Source organism: Numida meleagris, chromosome 1 (genome assembly GCF_002078875.1).
Source record: "Numida meleagris isolate 19003 breed g44 Domestic line chromosome 1, NumMel1.0, whole genome shotgun sequence".
Taxonomy (NCBI): domain Eukaryota; kingdom Metazoa; phylum Chordata; class Aves; order Galliformes; family Numididae; genus Numida; species Numida meleagris.
This window is the reverse complement of record NC_034409.1, coordinates 75,403,419-75,424,337: the sequence shown is the minus strand read 5'-3', so window position 1 is coordinate 75,424,337 and position 20,919 is coordinate 75,403,419. Positions and strand designations below refer to the sequence as shown.

Sequence of the window (20,919 nt, the reverse complement as noted above, 5' to 3'; positions counted from 1 at the left end):
ATTCATACAAATAATATCAGTGAGGTCATATATCCAGCTGGGCACAAAACCATCCTCCTAGCCATTATTTGGCTGGGGAAGAAGCAGAATCTAGTATGAAGTCTGGAAAACCAACTGAGTTTTAATAGTTAAATTAAGGTTTCCAAAACATCACAACCAAAAGAAGCATAAACTCCAAATTAATGAACACAGTCCTTCTGCAATTGACATTCCCATTGTGTCAGGCTCTCTTCTCTAACCCCAAAGTACTGTGCACTATTTTCAGGGGCAGATAATAGTCCTGACCTGGCATATCTTACTGTGCTCTCTGAATGTGAACAGTGGCAGGGAGAAGTGGACAATACATGGGAGTAGTTTTCTGAATCTAAGATGAGACAGCGTATGAAAAAGACACTGGAACAAAGGTATGATGAAGGGGCTGTGCAAGGGTTCATTCACTGTGGCTCCTTTCAGTTTGGAATGAGTTAGATCCTCATTAGCATATCCTCTGTGCTTCCTTCGTAAAGAGTTAGGCAGGTATGGTGCTGTAGACCAGATGTCACTTTTGCTCAGTGTAAGAGGCCAATCAGCTAGGCAGGCTATGAGCCCTGAGTGCTATATGAGAACAGACCTTCTAGGCTAGATTTTGTCATATTTGAAGTAAGTGAAACTTGTTTCTCACATCTGTCTAATGTGTGTTTTTTTCTACCCTGGGAGCAGTGGAGTGAAGTGCAGCAGATGATAAATGGTACCCCAGTGTATATGTACCAGGACTGCAGTGTGCTCTCTGAGGGTGACACTGATCACTGGCTTCGCACCAACTGGATTTATCGGGGTGAGGCAGCCTCTCGCATTTATGTGGAGCTGAAGTTCACTGTGAGAGACTGCAAGAGCTTCAAAGGTGAAGCGGTGACCTGCAAAGAGACCTTCAACCTCTACTACATGGAGTCTGAGCAGGATGTCGGGATCCAGTTCCGCCGCCCAATGTTCATCAAGGTCGGTAGTGCTTGGGTGAAAGATTGTGTCATCTCTTTCAGCTTAAACTGAGCGTGTCTTGCTGGCTAGGGGAAGCCAGGAGAACCAGCATCTGGGGAAGGGAAAGGAATAAGTGTTATCCTTAGAATAACCTTTGCCCTAAGCGCCCTCTGTGCCAGAGGTGGCAATAGTTTTCAGATGAGATCAGACCTCCAGTTCTTCTTAAACGCTTATTAAACTGGCCATAAATTAGGTGAGAATTCTAAAGGGTTATAACAGTGCCCCACTGTTACATCAGTTTTTAGAAACAGTAAAGCAGAGACCAAAAGAATTTGACTTGCCTTAGGCAATAAATCAAGAATAAACCAGGTGAAGAACAGAGCCCAAATCAAATTTCTGTGCTTCTGATCATTTGCTCTGGTTGTTATCAGATATAGGGTCTTTTTTGCTACATCTGGAGGTGTTGGCTTGTTATAATGAAATTCTCCCGTGTGTAAAAGTATTTAGCACTACTATATTTTATCTGCTGTTTCTTTCTCCTGATGTACTGCTATCTTGCCATGGAAATATTTGAATTACAGAAAAGGGAATGTCAGCTTTTTTGGTAGAGGAACTTCTATAACTCTTTTCTATCCTAAAAGAAACCACAGACCTAGATTATTTGACTGCTCTTTCCTCTGCAGATTAAATGACATGTTATGAAAACAAAGAACTGTAAAAGCTACCACAGAAGAGCAGGAATAGAGTAGCTGATTCCCCTCCTCCCTTCCCCGGTGCACTTCCCCTGTGGCTGGGGCCTACTGCACTGATCTGTGAGATACCTCCACAATTCCTAAATCTGCTTTCTGATCCCACCACCAGAAGCAGCTGCTGTGCAGATTCTTTAATTGGGCATCCAGCTACCTGGAGCAGGTGGTGTTCTGTAGCGGGGAGGGGCCTACAGTGGCAAGGATTGTTTTTCAAGGTCTCTAAGGAAAAAGACCACCCCACCTGTAGTCCAGCTTTTCTGTACCACGTGATGTCAGGGTGGCCTTTCCCATCTGCCCATATTAAGCATCTCTCTCCCAGTCTCGTTGTTTTGTTGGTGAGGAAGTGGAATGTAAAAGTGTGGAAACATTTTTTCACCTGAGTATTTTCATTGCTTAAAAGTACTGAATACTGCAGGACAAGCACCTTGGAGTAGAAGCTCTGATCTGCATCAAGTGCAGCCTGGAAACAGGTAGCTGTAATTTGCTGGTCAAGTTCAAAAACACATCCCTAAATGCTGCTGTGATTTTATTGTATATTGATTTACAAACAAATTATCACAGGAGAGATTTGCTCCTGATTTGTTAATTTCTGCTAAGGGTAGTTCCTACAGACATCCAAGATCACAGATCGAGAACACTCCGTAAGACAGTGAATTACTGCAAATGAGTTGAAAGGAAAGGGTGAAAAGTATGGAAGCAGGAGAGCATGGCAACCAGACATTAACACTTCTTCCAAATGCAAAGAAGGCATGCAGTGCACTGAGATTAGTGACAGTCAATCATTCTGTCTGTAAAAGTCCTTAGGCATAGGTATCTCAGAGCTGCTACCTGCTCGGATGTTAAGCTGTTATTTTTTTTCTTTTTTGCTTAGCTCAACACCGTGGCAGCAGATCGAAGTTTCACAAACAGAGACATCGAATCTGGTGCCATGCAGCTGAACACAGAAGTGTGCCCCATTGGGAAGCTGTCTCGTCGGGGCTTCTACTTAGCTTTCCAGAACTCGGGGGCTTGTGTAGCAATGGTGTCTGTCCGAGTGTATTACAAGACTTGCCCAGAGGCAGTGCGAGGCCTTGCCCGTTTTCCAGAGACATTAGCAGGTTCAGAGGGACTCACAGAAGTACCTGGTGTCTGCGTGGAATATGCAGCTGAAGAAACGGGATCTCCCCCGAGGATGCACTGCAGCACTGATGGGGAGTGGCTGGTACCAATGGGCCGATGCCTTTGTGCTGTGGGGTTTGAGGAAGTCGATGGGAGCTGCGTAGGTGAGTATGCAGACAGACAGTGGCTGTAGGCCATGGGAGAGGTTCCAGGGAGCTGGAGATCAGAGTATCTGTGAGCACAAAGTGAGAGCAGGGGAGTTAGTGTGGTCTACCTCTCTCTTGCCTGCCCTCTGTGCCTGACAGGCATTTCTTAAACCTCTTCTCCCCTCTGTAGCTTCTTTTCCAATTGTGATTTTCTCCTTATGTGTCAGGTGTAAGACCTGCACATACCTCTCCACTCCCTCTTGGGCTTCATCCAGGAGCCTTCAGCTCTGGAGCTAGTTTCTGCGAGCTGTAACTGTGTGATTGACACTGACTCACTCCACAGCTGGTTCCCAACCCTTAAATGGCAGCCTTGTTCTTTCTGGGCAGATGGATCAGAGGCATGGAACAGTGCTTGTCCCGTGACTAGAAAGCTGAGAGCCAGAGGGGGGCAGATTTCTCCTTCATGCTCCCTTCTGCTTGGAGTGGGATGGTTCTTCTGCCATGGGAAATGGTGTAAAGCACATTGCATAATACCATTTGTACCTGGTTCATTTCTGAGGAAGAGCAATTAGCAGGCATAGGAATCACTATGGTACTGGAATGACAGAGTGAGACAGGGCTGTTGGAACAGGCAGTGCAGGGCTCCCTTGAGAGGACAGGATCCAGATTCTTATGGCAACTACATGTGTATGTCAGAGGAGAGCGTATGTATTGCGGTTTGGAAAATATGTGCTAATGTAGAGAGGGAGATAAAAGCACATCTCTGCTGTTGTTTTCAGAGCCATACAGCATAAGGCTGAGGCAGTTCAGAAAACAGAAGGAATCCATGCATTGCTTCCAGGATCAGCAGAGTGACCTGTCTTTTTGCTCTATTCTGCCCTCATTTCACAGCAAAGATCTGGAGCCCCTTTGAATCCTCACTTCTTTCTGCTAATTCTGCTTGCAGAGCTAGCAACGGTTGAAACACAACATCCTTGCTCTTCCCCAGTAAACCCCTCTCTTCTACAGCCCAGCCAGTTTTTCCACTTAGGTACTACAGAGCTCTCCCCGCCCTCCTGAGAGCACTCCCCTGGGAAGGGGCAGGGAAGCTGTCATGTCTGGACAGGCCCTGGCTGCTATCACAGCACAGGTTCATTTTGCGTCTGTGCTTTTATCCCACTCTGCTTAAGTACAGCTGTAACTTCAGTGTGTTCTGTAGGATCAATAGGGAACAGAGAAATCTCCCAGGAGAGAAAGGGAAGAGAGGAGAACCTTGCAGGGGTAGGGAGAGGTAACTTCATGCCCCCAGAGCAGTGTGTTATTTGAGCATCAGAGGAGGTGGTGAATGTAGGTTGCCTTTTGGGGGACATATTGGGTTCCTCTCCTTTTATAAAAACATCGTGCAAAGGACTGGGAACAATCCACATCAGGATGAAGACTGAGGTAAGGGCTTCTACTTTGTTCTCCAAAGATGAAGGACTTCCCCTTTAAACATGAACATGGGGACAGAATGGAGGAAGAAGACTTTCAGGCAGAGACTTCTAGTTCTGATTTTTGCCTTGAGCAAGAAGAGAGTTTAAAAAAAAAAAAAAAGCTAGACTAGACTATGATCCTTGCCTCATAACAGGGAGGAGAATGTGATCTCTAGTACAGGACAGGAGGCAACAGAAAGCCAGAAGACCAGGTTTTGAACTAGTTCATTCAACCCCTCGGTGAATTTCCAACTGTACAGAGCTCAGCCATCCTGTCATCCCAGAAAAGCTGTGCCTGCCCAAAGCATTACATCTCAGCTTCTCACAGCATTGCATACCTTGTTGTCAATAAGCATAGACCTCCGTGATTACCATCTTCAATTAAGTAGTTTACTGTGAACTTGAGAGGCTGGCCATTTCCCCTGGCTTACCTTCTGGTTTCTTGATGGGCTCTGCAGGGTGATGGGTGAGTGGGTTACTGATGCTGAACTCCCCGTCAGCATTATTCTGGTGCCTGAAGACTGCCTGATGCTTGCTGGCAGTTTCAGGACAAGAACACCAGTAGGGAAAAGTTAGACCACTGCTTCCCCCTCTACCCTCTGGTGCTTGGGTGAGCAGAGCAATGCTAATCTCACCCTTTCTCAGGCTTGTTTTTCACATCTTGTTGCCTGGAGCTGGGTGTAGAGTGGATGCCAAAGGACCCAAGAAGCCAAGTGCCAAGAAGTGAGAGACTGCAGTGGAGCTGACTGCCAACTAGAGGCAGGTGCTGACCTCTGCTATCTGGTGATAGTGACAGGACTCCAGGGAACGGCATGGAGGTGCATCGGGAGGGCCGGGTTGAGTGTTAGGAAAAGGTTCTTCATTAGAGGGTGAACAGGCTGCCCAGGCCAGTGGTCACGGCCCCAAGCTGCCGGAGCTCAAGGAATGTGTGAACAACGCTCGCAGACATAGGGCTTGAGTTTAGGGTGCTGCTGTGTGAAGTCAGAAGTTGGACTCAGTGATCCTTGTGGGTGCCTTCCAACTCCAGATGTTCTGTGGTTCAGATTCCACGGCTAGTGCACCGCCTGGCCTCGCTCATCCTGGGGGAGCCGAGGCAGGGACCGCCCTGTTTCTGCCAAGTGAGCCCACAGCGCTACAGGGAACTGCAGGTGGCAGCGCGCGGGCTAAACGCCTCACGGGCAGGAACGGCAGCGCGGCTGCCAGCCAGCCGCCGCGGGGCAGCGCCCACTCATCCATTAATATGGCAGAGCCTGCCGTACCCACCCCTGCCCAGCCGGGCGCTCCGGGGTAGGCTTCGCACCGCCTCCGAGGCGGGGCTGGCACCGCGTCCCTGACTGGGGCCGCCGGTTCTCCGCCGGCTCTGGCCCGGAGCCGCGGGGCACCTCCCCGGCGCTGTGCAGCCACCTGCCGGCCGCTACGGGCATGGCGGCAGCGGGTGCGTGGGCCACAGCCGTTGTGGCGGGGAAGCCGAGGCGCCAGGCGCCGACACCGCAGCACCTCATGCATGAGGCGGCGAAGCGGGGCCGGCGAACCGTGCCTCGGGCAGGTCGTGGTGGCCGGGCCGGGGGCTCCGCCCTAAGGCGCCAGGGCGGCTCCCGCTACGGGCCCTGGAGTCTCAGTCGTGGCTGCGGGGATGTGCTGTGCCTGCCGCTTCCGGGGCGCCGGTCTGGTCTGGCCTGGGCTTGTTTTGGCTTGTTTTGGCTCAGTTGCCCGAAACTGATCGGCCTCGTTCGTACCGCCCGCGGGGAGCTGCCCCCCGCTGTCCTGACCCTCCAAACATGCCCGAGCCTCAGCCTGGCCGCCTGGAGGCATACTGATGTCTAGATCGTACAGGCAGCTGTGTGCCATCACTCCAGCCTCTGCAGCTCCTGACCCCGCTTGGTTTTTAGCGTAGATGTAGCCTAAGGTGATGTGTCCTGAGCTGGCAGACTGGTGCCTTCCCTGCTCCCTCCTAGGTTTCTCCCTTCACCCAGACGTTCCCTCTCATTGCTGCCTCCCTGCTTGAGCAGGGAGATTGGACTAGATGATACCCAGAGGTCCCTTCCAAACTCCCTGCTCAAGCAGCATCCCTTGGAACATAATACCCAGGATTGCGTCCAGATGGATCTTGAATATCTCAAGAGAAGGAGAGTCTACAACCTCTCTGAGAAATCTGTTACAGTGCTCAGTCACCTTAACATTAAGTAAGTTTTTCTTCATCTTCTGTTGGAATCTTTTGTGGTTCAGTTTGTGCTCACTGCCTCTCATCCTACGGTCAGGCACCACTGAGAAGAGTCCTGTATATATTGATCAGATTTCTCCCTGAGCCTTCCCTTTTCCAGGATGATTGGGCCCAGTTCCCTCAGCCTTTCCTCATATGAGAGATGTTCCACTCCCTTAATTGTTTTAATAGGCCTTTGCTGGACTCACTCCAGGAGCTCTATGTCACTCTTGTACTGGGGAGCCCAGAACTGGACACAGTACTCCCGGTGAGGCCTCACCAGGGCTGAGTAGAGGGGGAGGATGACCTCAATTGACCACATAGTTGAATGATAGTAGCTAAAAATGGTATAAAGTGTAATGGGTGGTTCTTTTATTTCCTGAGGTTGGAAGGTAGAGAGACATACTTTAATGCAGCAAAGACAGTGTCAAATGTTACAGCTAGAGAATGATGTGGTTGATTATTTTTATGGGTCTGGAAATAAGAAACCCATGGCACGTGTTCTCTTGTATTGCATGTTAGCTTCCTAGCCGATCACACTCACTGCTTTTCGGCAAACTGATAATTAGGTAGATATTACTCAAGGCCCTGCTAGGTGATATTCTGGTACAACACTTGTAAAGATGCTTCTGCTGAATAGCCCACTGGCTATCTCATATGAAGTTGGCAAGCAGAAGAGTCTGAGGAGTACAAGGACCAGGAACCAGTATTTATGCCTGACCGGGTTCTTTTTCTTGTGCAACATTCTGGAGATTCCAGTTCTTTGGTCTTTGAAACCTATCATAACACTGATCCCACCTTGAGTTTGCATCTCTTCTCTGTGTGCTCTGAGAAGATAATTGATCTATGTGACCTTCGGAGATCCCTTTCAACCCAAATATTTCTGTAAACTAGAAGAATTGAAGAAAAGCAAGCATGTAAAAGAAGTGTTCAAGAAACTAAATGAAACTGTCCAATTGTTTCATAGAATCATGGAACCACAGATTCTTGGATTGGAAGGGACCTTAGCAATAACCTAGTTCCAACCCCAGTGCTGTGGGCTACCCACTGGATCAGGCTGCCCAGGGCCCCATCCAACCTGCCCTTGAACGCCTCCAGGGATGGGGCATCCACAGCTTATCTCTGCAGCCTGTGCCAGTGCCTCACCACTCTCTGAGTAAAAAATATCCTTCTAATACATAATCTAAATCTCCCCTCTTTTAGTTTCAAACCATCCCCCCTTGTGCTGCCACTATCTGTTTGTGTAACAAGTTGGTCAATCCTGGTGAACTTATGTTGACTTATCTCTTCACAGCCTGCCAGCGAGGATTCTACCGTCACTCTCTGGAGACTAAACGCTGCCTGAAGTGCCCCCCAAACAGCTTCTCCAATGAGTTAGGGGCTACATCTTGTTCCTGCAACGCAGGCTTCTATCGGGCGCCTTCGGAGGGCCAAAACATTGCTTGCACCCGTGAGTTATGGCTGAAGAGAAAGAACTAAGAGACAGGTGGAAACGTGGAAATAGGGATGAGAGATCAGCGAGGGAGAGACTGGAGGGAACAGAGGGGATAATTCAAAATGCATCAGCAGATGAGAAACTGCCTCCTTGCTTTGGGTATTATCAACTGGATCTCATACTTTCTTTCATGTTTCTTGTAGGTCCTCCCTCAGCTCCCCGCAATGTCAGCTTCTCCCTTATTGGCACACAGCTCAGTCTGTGGTGGCAGCCACCCAGTGACCATGGTGGGCGAAAGGACCTAACTTACACAGTCTTCTGTCAGCGCTGTCATTTCCTGTCATGTGATCCATGTGAGCCTAGTGTGGTATTCTCCCCGAGTGCTTCAGGTCTCACCAAAACTGCTGTGGACGTGGATGGCCTAGAAGCTTACACCAACTACACATTTGCTGTGGAAGCCCATAATGGTGTGTCAGGAATGGGACCCGCTCCACAGAGAACTGCTCCAGCTGTCTGGGTTGCAGTTGGACATGCAGGTTAGCAGAACCAGAGAGTTCTTTCTGCTCACCAGAAAAAGGAAGAGGAATCTCTGTGAATGTTTAAGCATTCTCCATTTTCTCCTTCTGTCTGCCACGTGTGTTGGTAGGGTATGATAAGGTATCTTTTACCTCTGGCATGTAAAGTCCCTCAATTGTACTTCTTCCATATCAAAGCAGCAGTAAACATTACCCAGCAAGAGCTATGAATCCACCAAGGACTTCACAGAGGTGAGGAGGTTAAAGCCTTTCCTGTGATACGCTGCTGTAGTCCAACCAAAATATTGTTACGTGTGTGACAGGAAGAATGGGGCCTGTGGCATTACTCAGATATTGCAAAAAATCAAACACAACAGAAATCCTGAGGTAACTGAAAAGGCAAACTTTGCAAACATGGAGAAATAAAGATGTTAAAAACATACAAGTTCTCCTTTACGCATATGTTTATAGATTGGCTTCAAGTTTGCTAGTTTGGTTGTCCTGTGAATAATTTCCAGAGTGCTGTGAAACACGATTCTAAACAAGTGACATTGCAGTGCTCAACAGCCCTTAGCACTTTCTTCAGTTCTGATTTAGTGACAAAATACAACTTCCTCTCTTTTCTTCCTGTTGCTGTATAGAGGCGGAGTAGCTCTGAGCTAGGAAAGTAGATCTACTTTGGCTTATCTCACTGCTTCTTGTTGATGAAGGACAAGGAAAGAACCAGTTTTGATACTTCAGACTGCAAACTGTTAAAATTATATTTTTATTCATGAATATAATGCATCTGCAGTTGCCTGAAAGATTTAGAGCATGAAATTTCACAGTGCGTTTATGAAATGGAGTTGCATTCATAAGTCAGATAGGATAGTGGTGTTACTGTTGTTGTTGGAGTAGAAAATACTAACATTTTGATTTCAAATTGAACACTTTCAGTACAGTGATGTGTTAAATGTAATTTCTTGAAACACTGATTTTGTTTTGGAGATGAAAGATACCTACTTTTTCTGTTGGGGTAGATACTGTTGGAGAAGCATGCTATTCCAGCAAACAATAAATTACAACTGGAAACCTCATTTTCTTTTCGCTGTAGAAGAGAAAGGAGTGGCAGTGGTAATGAGAGTCATTTCTAGTTGCATAGTATGACCAGAGAAGGAAAGATAGTGCCTTGGGTGGAGAGAGGACTTTGCATTGTTTATATTTCATCCCGGTATTCTTTGTTTTCTACCCGGCAGCTCCAGTGACAGTATCCCAATTTATCCTGACACAGAGAGATGACAGTAGTCTGTCTGTTTCTTGGCTTGCCCCACGACAGCGCAGCCGGACCTCAGTGGAGTATGAGGTCATGTTCTTTGAGAAGGTGAGATTTGCCTCATCTGTTCTTCCTTCTTTCACCTAAAGTGATGAAAAGGTTCTTTTTGTACTATGTTTTAGTTACTCGGCCTTGTTTGATTTCTGCAGGGAGAGGAGGCACGCTACACAGTGAAGCACCTTCTTGAGCCAAATGTCACTCTGACAGACCTGCAGCCAGACACAACCTACCTGCTTCGTGTGAGATCCATCACTCCCCTTGGGCCTGGGCCCTACTCCCAGGAGCAGGAATTCCGCACCCTTCCGCCAGGTAAAATACAGTTACCGTATGACATGAGTGAAGAACTCCTCCATCGAATAGTACATGCATATAGTACACTAATCTCCTTTTGTGTTCTACCAACTGTAAGGCAAGGAAATCACACTCCTGCATTCCTTGTTGTCAGGGCCAGGCCTTGGTGACAAAGCCTTATTATGTACACAAAAGTCCTGAACAGGAAGTCAATTATTTTTCATGCTTGCTGTTACATAAAATTCAGTTGTACTTTCCCTTTCAGAACTATTGATCTTGGGTTTTTATGTTGTACTGGTAAATTACTTACTTACTATCTGTTCATTTAGATCTCCTGAAAGATACTTTAATTCTGGATAGCAGTGTTTCAAAGCACAAGCATTAGCAAAGTGATTAATGTGTGTCTTCTTTTGTGTGGAAATTGCTAATGAAAAGAAGAACTCAAAGGACTCCACCACTATATTTTTTCTGCATTATTATTTCTACATTATGTAGTTGAGCCCCTTAATGTGAATCTGGCAATGACTCTACCCAAAAAAATGATATGTGCTGTTGAAAAAAATTCTCACCCAAAGTGAGGAAGATCAGGCTACTGAAGCCACAAGGAAGACTTTCTCCTGTGTCAAAAGAAATCACAGACAGGCTCCTCATCCAACCTTCCCTTTCCCTGGGTTACCCAGAGACTTACTTGTTATCAAAAGTTTTCTGTAATAGAGTTTACTCTCTCTTCATTCCACAAATTCACAGATCCTCCTAGTGAACCTGTGGATGTTCCTGATAATTTTAGAAATACGTTAATCGAAATGATGCCAAAGAAAGGCTTGTTTTTTTTGTAATGAAACAGAAATAGAAAGGAAGCAAAGGCATACCTTAATTTTAATAAATAATTAATTAAACTGGATAGAAGCTGATAAAGATTTGTGATACTGTGATTAAAATATTTAAAAATTGGGCTTTTTTGGCACCGGGAGCTTTTGTTAAGATTTTAATGATTTTCACAGTGCCAATTATGATAACATAAATGATCATAAGTGAGACACGGACCTGCTGGAGCACATCCAGAAAAGGGCCACAGAAATGATCCAAGGGATGGAACACCTCCCCTACGAGGACAGGCTGAGAGAGCTGGGGCTGTTCAGCACGGACAAGAGATGGCGTTGGAGAAACCTGATAGCGGCCTTTCAGAATATGAAGGGGGGCTATAGGAAGGAAGGGGACAGACTCTTTAGCAGGGTCTGCTGTGATGGGACAAGGGGAAGTTGTTTCAAACTAAAAGAGGGGAGATTTAGAATGGATATAGGGAAGAAATTATGTACAAAAAGGGTGGTAATGCACTGGAACGTGTTGCCCGGAGAGGTGGTGGAAGCTCTGTCCTTGGAAATATTCAAGGTCGGGCTGGGTGTGGCTCTGAGAAACCTGTCCTAACTGATCTCCTGTTCATTCATTGCAGGGGAGTCGGACTAGATGACTTTTAAAGGTCCCTTCCAACTCAAACAATTCTATGATCATTAACCAATAGACTAATATATAACAAAGGCTCTGTGAAAAATATAAATATTTAATTTAAAATGTAGTAGGTGTTTTTGATTATAAAGTGATATGCTACAAGGTACTTTGCATCTTTCCCCAGGATCGCATTTGTTTTTTTAAAGAAAAGTTGATCATCTTTTCATGCTGAGACAAAAGTATTTTGAATATGGAAGAGATAAACCTTGCCAGAAGGGTTTCATTTGATGGGAGAGCTTCTTTGATGATATTAGTAGGATTTTAGCTGCAGCGGTCTAGGGATACTATTGGAACAAGATTTGTAGGGAGAGGCAATTTTTAATCTGAATTTGAGAATTTAAGATTCCTTAATTTCTTGCAGAAGAACTATATTCTTAAAAGCCACTCCCTGTTTTCTAGATGCTTTAATGAAATATACTCCTTCGCCTTCCAAATCTTGCCTTTTTGATCTTGATTTTATCAAAAAAGAATGTTAGCTTTGCTTTTTTGATTTCTGCTTATCTGAGCTGGTGATTTTTAGTAATGCTAATGAATGAGTCAGCATCAAATTGAGCAACAATAACAAGTGTTAATTAGGCTTTATGGATGCTGACCATTGGACTGGATGTTGGGAAATGCTTCTAGACACTGTCCTTGCTTAAAAATCTGTCATTTATTGAAACATTTTATCTAGAAATTTTCTTTTTTCTGGTTGTTTTCCTAAATGCCTTTAGGAAAAATATTTAAAAAATGTAGATACTCATTAGATGTGGATATGAACGCTCTTCATTAATGCAATTAAAAATCAAAATCAATAGTTTCTTAAGTTACAAGAAATAAAAGCTTCAAAAACAGAAGTCATTTAGCATTTACTCTGATAAATTCAAATATACAATAGTATGGAAATGGATGGCTTCAGCTTAAGAGTCTGTCATGGTTCTGGCGCAGTTCGGCCTGGTTCTGTGACTAAGGGGGCAGGGGGACCCATGCCCCAAGAAAGGGTAAGAGGGGTAGGGAATAGGTTAGGGAGATGGGCCTAAAAGCAAAACGGCGGCAGTGAGCTAAGGGAGAAAACTAATTCAGTAAATATGATAGTGGAATGTGAGATAACACAGTGTAATACAATATAATTGGAATTGAAGCTAATAAACAAATGATAGACTGTCCAAAAACCAAAGGCCTTACTCTAATGCTGAAGGTGAGATGGCTAGGGGAGCACACACTGCAGAGACAAGCAGAAAAAGAAAGGGCAATCTCCTGACTCCCAGTCAGTTTTATCTTTCCTTCTGAACAGAAAACCAAAACGGAATAGTTACATCTTCTGGGAGCTGTAGTTCTTCTCTTCTGAGACTAGTACCTGGAACTATTGACAATCCATGGGACTGCAGCATTAACTCTTCAACTCCCAGTGCACTGCATGCTGTTATGATGTGGAATACCGATGACAAAAATCATAAAACCATGACAGAGTCTAAATGAAAGAAGACAACCTGAGTTACCTGAACACTGTGCTATTCAGTCACTAACTGAAACCACCTGACACTTTGTTTTAGCAAGCAGGAATATCATGTTAGATTTCAAGTTCATACATCAGTGCCTGCTCGTTTTCAAAACTGCTAAGCAGCCTGAGGCTTCTGTCATATTAGGCAAAGAATTCAACCCAAACTGGGAAGGAGAAGGGAGAAATTAATTCCATAGAAAAGTAGAGAGTCAAATTAGACTGCTTGTATCTTTGCTATGCCATAGTCTAAATCAGCTGCTGAGCTGATTGAAGGGTCTGATCTGGAGAGAGGTGAGTGAGAAGAAAGGGCTGTGCTCTATTTTTGAAAGTGTCATAGATTTATGTGGGAATGGATGTCTAGAGTTGTCTAGTCCAACCCCAGCAGAGATTATTTGAAAGCTAAACCAGGCACAAGGATAAATTACTCATCTGGAAGACCAGGGTCATAGATACCCACCTGAAGTCTTAGTACGCACATGGATAACAATACTATAGGACTCAACTCTGGTCGCTCTGCTGCCTGGAAGACAAATCACCATAATTTACCCAATACAGCTAGCTGGTGGAAGCTGGCTGCTACGTTCCTGACAGATAATTCTTGCTCTTTTAAATAACATGGCCGTTCTCTTTGTCTCTGCAGACACAGGAGCTCTGTCTGGTGGAGTCATAGCATCTATTATCTTTGGAGTTCTGCTATTTATTGGGCTGCTTCTGGGAATTCTGTTCTTTCGGCGAAAGTAAGTGTTGATTTTTAGAGCTGGAAAAGGTTTAGTGTAGACTATGGGAGCTTAAGACATGGTTAAGAAGGGAGCAACTGGTCTCTCAGAGGAAGTTGGACAGGTTAGAGATGAAAGAGGAAGGCCAGCATGTTGCAATAAGATCGACTGATTCTCAGTAATTAGCAATATTGGAGGGGTTGAAAAATCCAGCACTATTGTACTGTTATCATGCCAAATGAATAAAAATAGTGTTATGGTACTACAGTTTATATAGCTGCCAATCAATTAAACCAACAATAGATGTATTCATTTCAAACCGTCTTCCACGTATCAATACTTTAATGGTCATCTACCCAGATACAAAGTTCTGTTTCCTCTCTAAATGTCTGCAAGGCTTCTATTGTTTGTTTAAGAAGATCAGTCATTGTATTGAAGATGTACAGAAAATATAAAATAAATAAAAATTAATCTGTAATTCGTCAAGGATAGAACAAAACTACCTGTATGGAAACAAAGCTCCATTTCTAAATGTACACGAAGCACTACAGTTTTTTGCTAGCTGCAAGAAAGAGCTCTGAACTACCCAGAGGTCTATGCCTGACCAAGTATGGCAGACTCCATAGGAGGCTTGCTTTTCTTTTTACTATCTGTTAACCATTAGAGTTCCATGACTTCTTGTGTTCCAGGCAGGCTCACCGCAGACAAGCACGCCCTGATTACAGTACTTCAGGCTTTGATCGAGGTGAGCTTCGATGGGGAAGTTGGAACCAGGGAGGAACCCAGAATAGGTTGGAAGGAATTAAAAGAATTATGGTTTCAAACATGACAAGAGCATGGTTTTTCTGATGTAATATGTCTATATCTATAATAGCAGTATTTTCAGTGTGTGTTTGGTGTATTTGTTTTCTTCTCTTGTTGGAAACCCTGCAGCTCCTGTAGCTTTGCCCTACATAACTCATCCAAGGAGTTGACAGGTTAATTTGCCCTTTTGTTTCCCTTTACCATAGAGAAGGTCTGGTTGAAGCCCTACGTGGACCTGCAACCATATGATGACCCCAGTAGAGGGGTTCTGGAGTTCATTAAGGAACTGGATGTCTCTTGTGTCACTATGGAGAATGTGATTGGAGAGGGTGAGTTTCTTGGTCTTCTCTTCATTTTTCAGTTCTCCCATGCTGCTATTCACCTGCTACTCTTCAGCTCATCTGAGACCTGTTATTTCTGTTTGCCCTTAGGGGAGTTTGGGGAGGTCTATCGTGGGTCCCTACGGCTCCCAGGGAAAGAACGTATTGTGGTTGCCATCAAAACCCTCAAGTCAACATATTCAGACTCACAATGGTGGAACTTCCTGCGTGAGGCAACAATTATGGGGCAGTTCAATCACCCGAACATTGTACATCTGGAAGGAGTTGTCACCAAAAGTAAGAGTGTGGGAAACGTTCCTGGAATTACAGTAGAAAGTGGCACATTCCTAGGAACATTCTTAAGAGAAGATTATGTCAGGGAGACTACGCTGGGAAAGAATACATTGTTATGTTAGCCTATGGCAAACAATGAGGAAGGGAGGAGAGGTATGGATTTCCAGAAAAGTCAAGAGGTAGTGTTAGTAAAGGCCTTCTTGGGTTGGTGAGTGGATATGAGGTTGGAATAGTGTAAGGGATGGTGGAAGGTTGTGTGTGTGACACAAGGAGAAGTACAAAATCACTGGGGGAGTTCTAAGGGGAGGGACGTCTAGCTATGCCAGTGGGGCAGGAATGGTGGTTCGCGTCGGATATGGTTCTCTGTTTTGGGGGGATGTAGAGAGCACTGAAACACAGATTGCAAAAGAGAACTGCAAAAAGGGTGACACTTTCATGTTTTCCCCAAGGAAGGCCAATGATGATCATCACTGAGTATATGGAGAATGGAGCGCTGGATACATTCCTCCGGGTGAGAGACCTTAATCTGTAATAGGCTTGTGTACTGCTGAAACTTGAACTTGACCTGGATTTAGGACCCTAAGAGAAGACTAGAAATAAGACCTAGACATCCACATAATCTCTGTTCACTAGCATGTCCAGTATCAGCAGCTGAAGCTTGACGCCATCCAATTTGCTCAGTATCCAGAGTGCTGTCTTTGGCAGTTAAAATGCAAGTGCCTAGTGATGACTCTGGAGACCATCACCAGTGCTTTGGTGTGAACCTGTGGGGTCTCTTGGGCTACAGCACCATGTTTTTCTTGTTACCAGTACACTCTTTTGCAAGTTGATAAAGCCAGTATCTGGAAATCAGCAGTGAAGTTACTTGAGCAAGGTCTTCTCTCAATTCTTCCATGCAGGAGAATGAGGAAAAATTTAGCCCTGTGCAGCTTGTGAACATGCTGCAGGGAATAGCCTCCGGCATGACCTACCTTTCAGAACACAACTATGTGCACAGGGATCTGGCTGCTCGCAACATCCTGGTAACACGCAGCCTTCAATGCAAGGTGTCTGACTTTGGTCTTTCCCGAATATTGGAGAATGATGCAGAGGGAACCTATGAAACCAAGGTAATGCAAAAACAGTCTCTGGAGAGATAAGGTCTCAGACTTGTAAGTGAGCTGCAGTCTTGGGAGATTGGGTTTCTGCCAGGTGAGAATGGCAGAATTTCTTTGTAATATGAAACATGCAAGGTGGAGAATTTGGAGAAAAAATTTCTTAAGAAAACCCATTATAAAATTGCAAGTCATGTGATTGAAAGTGGTGCTTTTCTATCCAGAGTCCATGTTGATTTTGTTTGCTAAGAGGGTAGGTACTGGGAATGTGTTTTTTGAAATGAAGTAAAGTAGGATGTCAGATATTTTGGACTCAGTTAATAACATCTAGCTTTGAAGATAGCATTGCTGTGAGCAGGAGTTTGGACTAGGGAAATCTACAGGTCCCTTTCAATGAAAGCTCCAGTGATTCTAATATGTTGTTTCATTGAAAGTACGTCTGTTACTGGCATCAGTATCTTACACCCACAGCAGTGGTTTTGTGATTTTGAATTCAAATGAACAGAGGGCTTAAACTCATTTACTTTGCAAGATTGTTTCTGTCTTTTTGACAAATTTCCCTAGAGGTGATTACACATAACTTTAATTGAAGAGGGCCCAGTCTAAGAAGTAGTTTGTGAGCTCGTTGCATGAAAGCACTGGAGAAGCATAACTCGTATACAGGCTGGATATGCTATGTCTTTTCTCTTTCACAGGGTGGTAAGATTCCGATCCGATGGACAGCCCCAGAGGCCATTGCTCATCGGATTTTTACCTCAGCCAGTGATGTCTGGAGCTTTGGAATTGTCATGTGGGAGGTGCTGTCATTCGGTGACAAGCCGTATGGGAATATGACCAATCAAGAGGTAATATTCATTGAGCTCCGATACTGATTTAAGGAGATAAACCAGGAATACAGGCCCTACTTGTGTAGATCTTCCTCTACCTGCAACCTCGTCATCCTTCTGAACACTTAACTACTCTCACCTTCCCTGCTGAAAATCAATGTGGGCAAACTTTGACTTGAGCAGTAACAGAATCATTTGGTTCTCACTTCTAAGGAACATTTGCCCTTAATGGCAAATGGAGCTAAGCTAGTCAAAGACTGAAACCAGATGTATATGCCACTTCACATTTTGACATCCACTATGTGTTCTTATCCTTTGCTGTGCTGTCCAAACCCTACATTACACACACGTAACCTGCTTCAACCCCTTCCCTTGCTGCACACTGTGCATAATGGTGAACTGTCTGCTCCCAGCCCCCTGGAGGTCTCTGGCCCTTCTTTTACACTTGGCCAGAGTTTTGTCTGTTCTCTGTGCAGGTGATGAAAAGCTTAGAGGACGGGTACCGGCTCCCCCCACCTGTGGACTGCCCATCCATCCTCTATGAGCTAATGAAGAGCTGTTGGTCACATGATCGAATGAGGAGGCCTCATTTCCAGGAGATCCGGGCACAGCTGCAACACTTCAGCTCAAGCCCCCATCTCCTCCGGTCTGTTGCAGACTTTGATCCCAGGTAAACAGACTGGCATTGGAGGAGGAGAGATTAACTGGGAGATTTTAGCCTCCTGGTTCAAACAGGAGGGGAGGTGATGTTAGCAGTGCAGTCTGGCAAGAGACACCTTGAATGTTCTGTGGGCAGAAGGTAGCAGTAATCTTCCTTTCACGGTGACATGAGGCCTAGCAATGGCTCTGGGCAGTCTGATCTCACTGCAGAGAGCAGATTAGTGGGCCTAGCCCTGGTAAAGAGTTCTCTCTCAAGCTACTGTCTCGTAGTACTGACCACTTAAGGTGTTTGCCTGGCTAAATGAGGGTTTTGTCTGCTTTTAGGGTAACGCTCCGGCTCCCCAGCTGCAGCGGATCGGATGGTATCCCCTATCGATCTATTCCCGAGTGGCTGGAATCCATTCGCATGAAGCGTTATATCTCCAACTTTCGCACTGCTGGCCTTGACACCATGGAGTCAATTCTGGACCTCACTGCTGAGTAAGGGCAGCCTAAATTCCCGCAGGACACACCAGGCTATTTTGCAAACAGCTGAATCTGTCCTGCTATCTGAACAGGCAATCACATTTACTTGTAAGGCTTCTTCATCATTCTCTATGCAGTTAAATGGAAGTGGACAAGCCTATTGCCCTGTAAGGGAATAAATAGCCCTGAAGAATCAGGATCAGCCGAAGCTGTGAGACTATTTCCCTGACTGTCCATGCTTGAGGCCTGCTGGCAGCCTGAGCTGCTCTGAACTCAGACACAAGAAAGCAAGAGGAGACATTAAATAATTCCCTAACCTGTCCATTTCCCCAGCCTTGTGGGACTTGATCAGAGAATTTTCTTGCTTTAACTCCAGATGGGCTAGTGACTTTCTCCCTGTGTCAGCTAGGCACAGTTCCATCCTAGAACAAAGTCCTTCTGGGCCCTTTAGAAGATCTAAGGCCAGATGCGTTACCAGCACAGACTTTTTCTGGTGTAGGTTGGGACTTATGACCGGGTATAACCAGTGCAGTTACATAAAACAAATGGACAGGTCTAGTGCAGGGACAGTCTCTGCTAAGGGTTGAGATGTGGCCCATATCAGAAGAGGACATAGATGCAGTCCTGATTTAATGGGAGCACAAGCCTAGTCACAAGGTGGGAGAATCCGGTTATCTGGGTGGGAAGGAGTAGGCAGGAAAGGGCAGTAACGGCTGGATGTTTCTTCCCTCTAGAGAAAAGGCAGGGGTTGCAGGAGGTACTGAGGGAAAGGAAGCTTTCTGAACTAATGCTTAATCACTGTTTCTGAACTGTTAACTGTTTTAAAATACATCCTAGTCCGCAAGGCACAAGAATAGCAATTCATTTTTTCCTTTCTCTTCCCATTTCCTTCAGGGACTTGAAACAGATGGGAGTGTCACTTCCAGGCCACCAGAAGAGGATTCTGTGTAGCATCCAAGGCTTTAAGGAGTGACCAGTTGTTGCTCTCTCAAGCTTGCCAAATACTGTCGTACCAGATATCACTTGGAATCATTCCTATGGCAATTGCTTCCAAATGAGTGACTGGGACAAGCAAAGCAAAACAACCAGGACTGAAAAGACTTAGGAGGCAACACCACCTGCTCTCATTTCTGTTCCCCCTTGCTTCAGCCAGCAGTACTTTTCAGAACACTGGTCTTAGAATCTGTTCTCAACCCTGTCTTCTTCTGTTAGTTCTGTGCAGCACTGAATAATCCCTGTAGTCCATATAATGGGCTGTCAAGCCCTCAGCAAATCACATAGAAATATAAGGATAGATACAGTTGCAGGGTGGAGACTGGGATAATGTTTTACGATTGAAAATGAGGATTCAGATGCTGTGGGACTTTCAGGAAACATGCACGAGGGTGCAAACATAGAGGTTGGGCACATTCACTCCCTGGTTTACGTCCCTTCTCATTTCAGCAGCCTTCTGTCTTCCTTATTTCACAACAGGAACAAACTATTCAGTCTTTCACAAGGCTGCTGCTAAGGGATATATTTTTAAATTAAGCTATTCTCGCTTTAAACACCACCAAGTCATGGTGTAATTTGTTCTTTGAAGGAGAAGTTGGGAGTAACAGCACACCCTGCTGTAACTTGTGTGATCATGTAACCTTGGCATGTTGCTTGCTTGCACGTGTACTTCAGCAGAGTGATTTACCTCTCCTCAACCTGCTTAATACCTTTACTTGTGCCATAGGCACAAAACCTTGTAGGTACCAGTTTTTCTCTGCCCCTTTTTTGAAAGAGGGACTGAATAGGGTATTTGTAACAGAGAAATGTAGAGGTGGTCTGTCATTCCTTCTCTGTGAAGGAAGTATTATTATTTATCGGAACTCAAGACAGAGGTGCTACAGACTGTAAATAGCATTTTGTAAATAAACCTGAGGCAGAGCAGGTTGTATGTTGGAGTGCTTTGGCTTATCTCAAATAATTTTGGGACCTTTGCTCTAGAATATGTTATGATTTCCAGCGGGGTGATTACATCCAATTCTTGTTGTTTCAGCCAAGCTTTAGGACTCTGGCAGCCGTGTAACTGCAGATGTGCAAATGCAGTTGCATTAAGACAAAGGGATGCTTGTGCAGTGGGTCACTTCAGACATTTTCTTTAAACTGAGTTACTGCTGTAATGTACAGCTGTAAAACCAAGTCCATGTTTGTACAGCTCCTGTGTTTACCCCCTAAACCGTGAGAAATATTAGAAGCTACTCATGTAGTTCAATGAAATATGTGAGTAGTACTTCCTTTTGCTGCAGAAGAAAGTATTCAGGTGAGAAGAGGGGAAAAAAATAAAAATCAAACTCTGCTGGTCCTAAGACTTCCTCAAAAACTAGACTCTCATGTCATACCTAGGATGAGCTGGCTCTACTAACCTTACGATATTTCCCAGCACTTGTGCTAAGTCAAGTTTTGAGAAGATGGTGAATACTAACCATTCAGTTACTTGTAGATAGGTGTGTTTCCATAATTGAATAATGCTCCAAATTCTTAAGGGTTTACGTTACCACTCCTTCTTCTGGGAAGGTCTCACTTACCTATGCCTACAGAAGGGCTAAGAAGCACAGATCTAAAAGATGCAACT

General features: G+C 45.0%; 1 protein-coding gene and 1 long non-coding RNA gene across 4 annotated transcripts in view; one reads left to right on the top strand and one right to left on the bottom strand.

Moving 5' to 3' along the window:
* Positions 1 to 20,309, top strand: part of EPHA1 (EPH receptor A1) — a 34,759-nt gene extending 14,450 nt beyond the window's left edge. For all 3 annotated transcript variants that reach the window (XM_021395557.1, XM_021395565.1, XM_021395548.1), the window contains exons 3-18: positions 700 to 975; positions 2,575 to 2,965; positions 7,893 to 8,048; positions 8,237 to 8,569; positions 9,784 to 9,908; positions 10,010 to 10,169; positions 13,778 to 13,874; positions 14,543 to 14,598; positions 14,864 to 14,986; positions 15,089 to 15,274; positions 15,721 to 15,782; positions 16,171 to 16,380; positions 17,061 to 17,210; positions 17,669 to 17,862; positions 18,177 to 18,332; positions 19,212 to 20,309. In XM_021395557.1, the coding sequence (XP_021251232.1) occupies positions 718 to 975; positions 2,575 to 2,965; positions 7,893 to 8,048; positions 8,237 to 8,569; positions 9,784 to 9,908; positions 10,010 to 10,169; positions 13,778 to 13,874; positions 14,543 to 14,598; positions 14,864 to 14,986; positions 15,089 to 15,274; positions 15,721 to 15,782; positions 16,171 to 16,380; positions 17,061 to 17,210; positions 17,669 to 17,862; positions 18,177 to 18,332; positions 19,212 to 19,290 (2,736 nt within the window). In that variant the 5' untranslated portion in view covers positions 700 to 717 and the 3' untranslated portion in view covers positions 19,291 to 20,309. The remainder of the gene's footprint in view (positions 1 to 699; positions 976 to 2,574; positions 2,966 to 7,892; positions 8,049 to 8,236; positions 8,570 to 9,783; positions 9,909 to 10,009; positions 10,170 to 13,777; positions 13,875 to 14,542; positions 14,599 to 14,863; positions 14,987 to 15,088; positions 15,275 to 15,720; positions 15,783 to 16,170; positions 16,381 to 17,060; positions 17,211 to 17,668; positions 17,863 to 18,176; positions 18,333 to 19,211) is intronic.
* LOC110398200 lies at positions 833 to 5,685 on the bottom strand. Its single transcript, XR_002438259.1, has 3 exons — positions 4,830 to 5,685; positions 2,825 to 3,033; positions 833 to 1,066 (listed from the first exon to the last, which is right to left on the bottom strand). It is a non-coding gene; the product is annotated as an uncharacterized LOC110398200 (long non-coding RNA).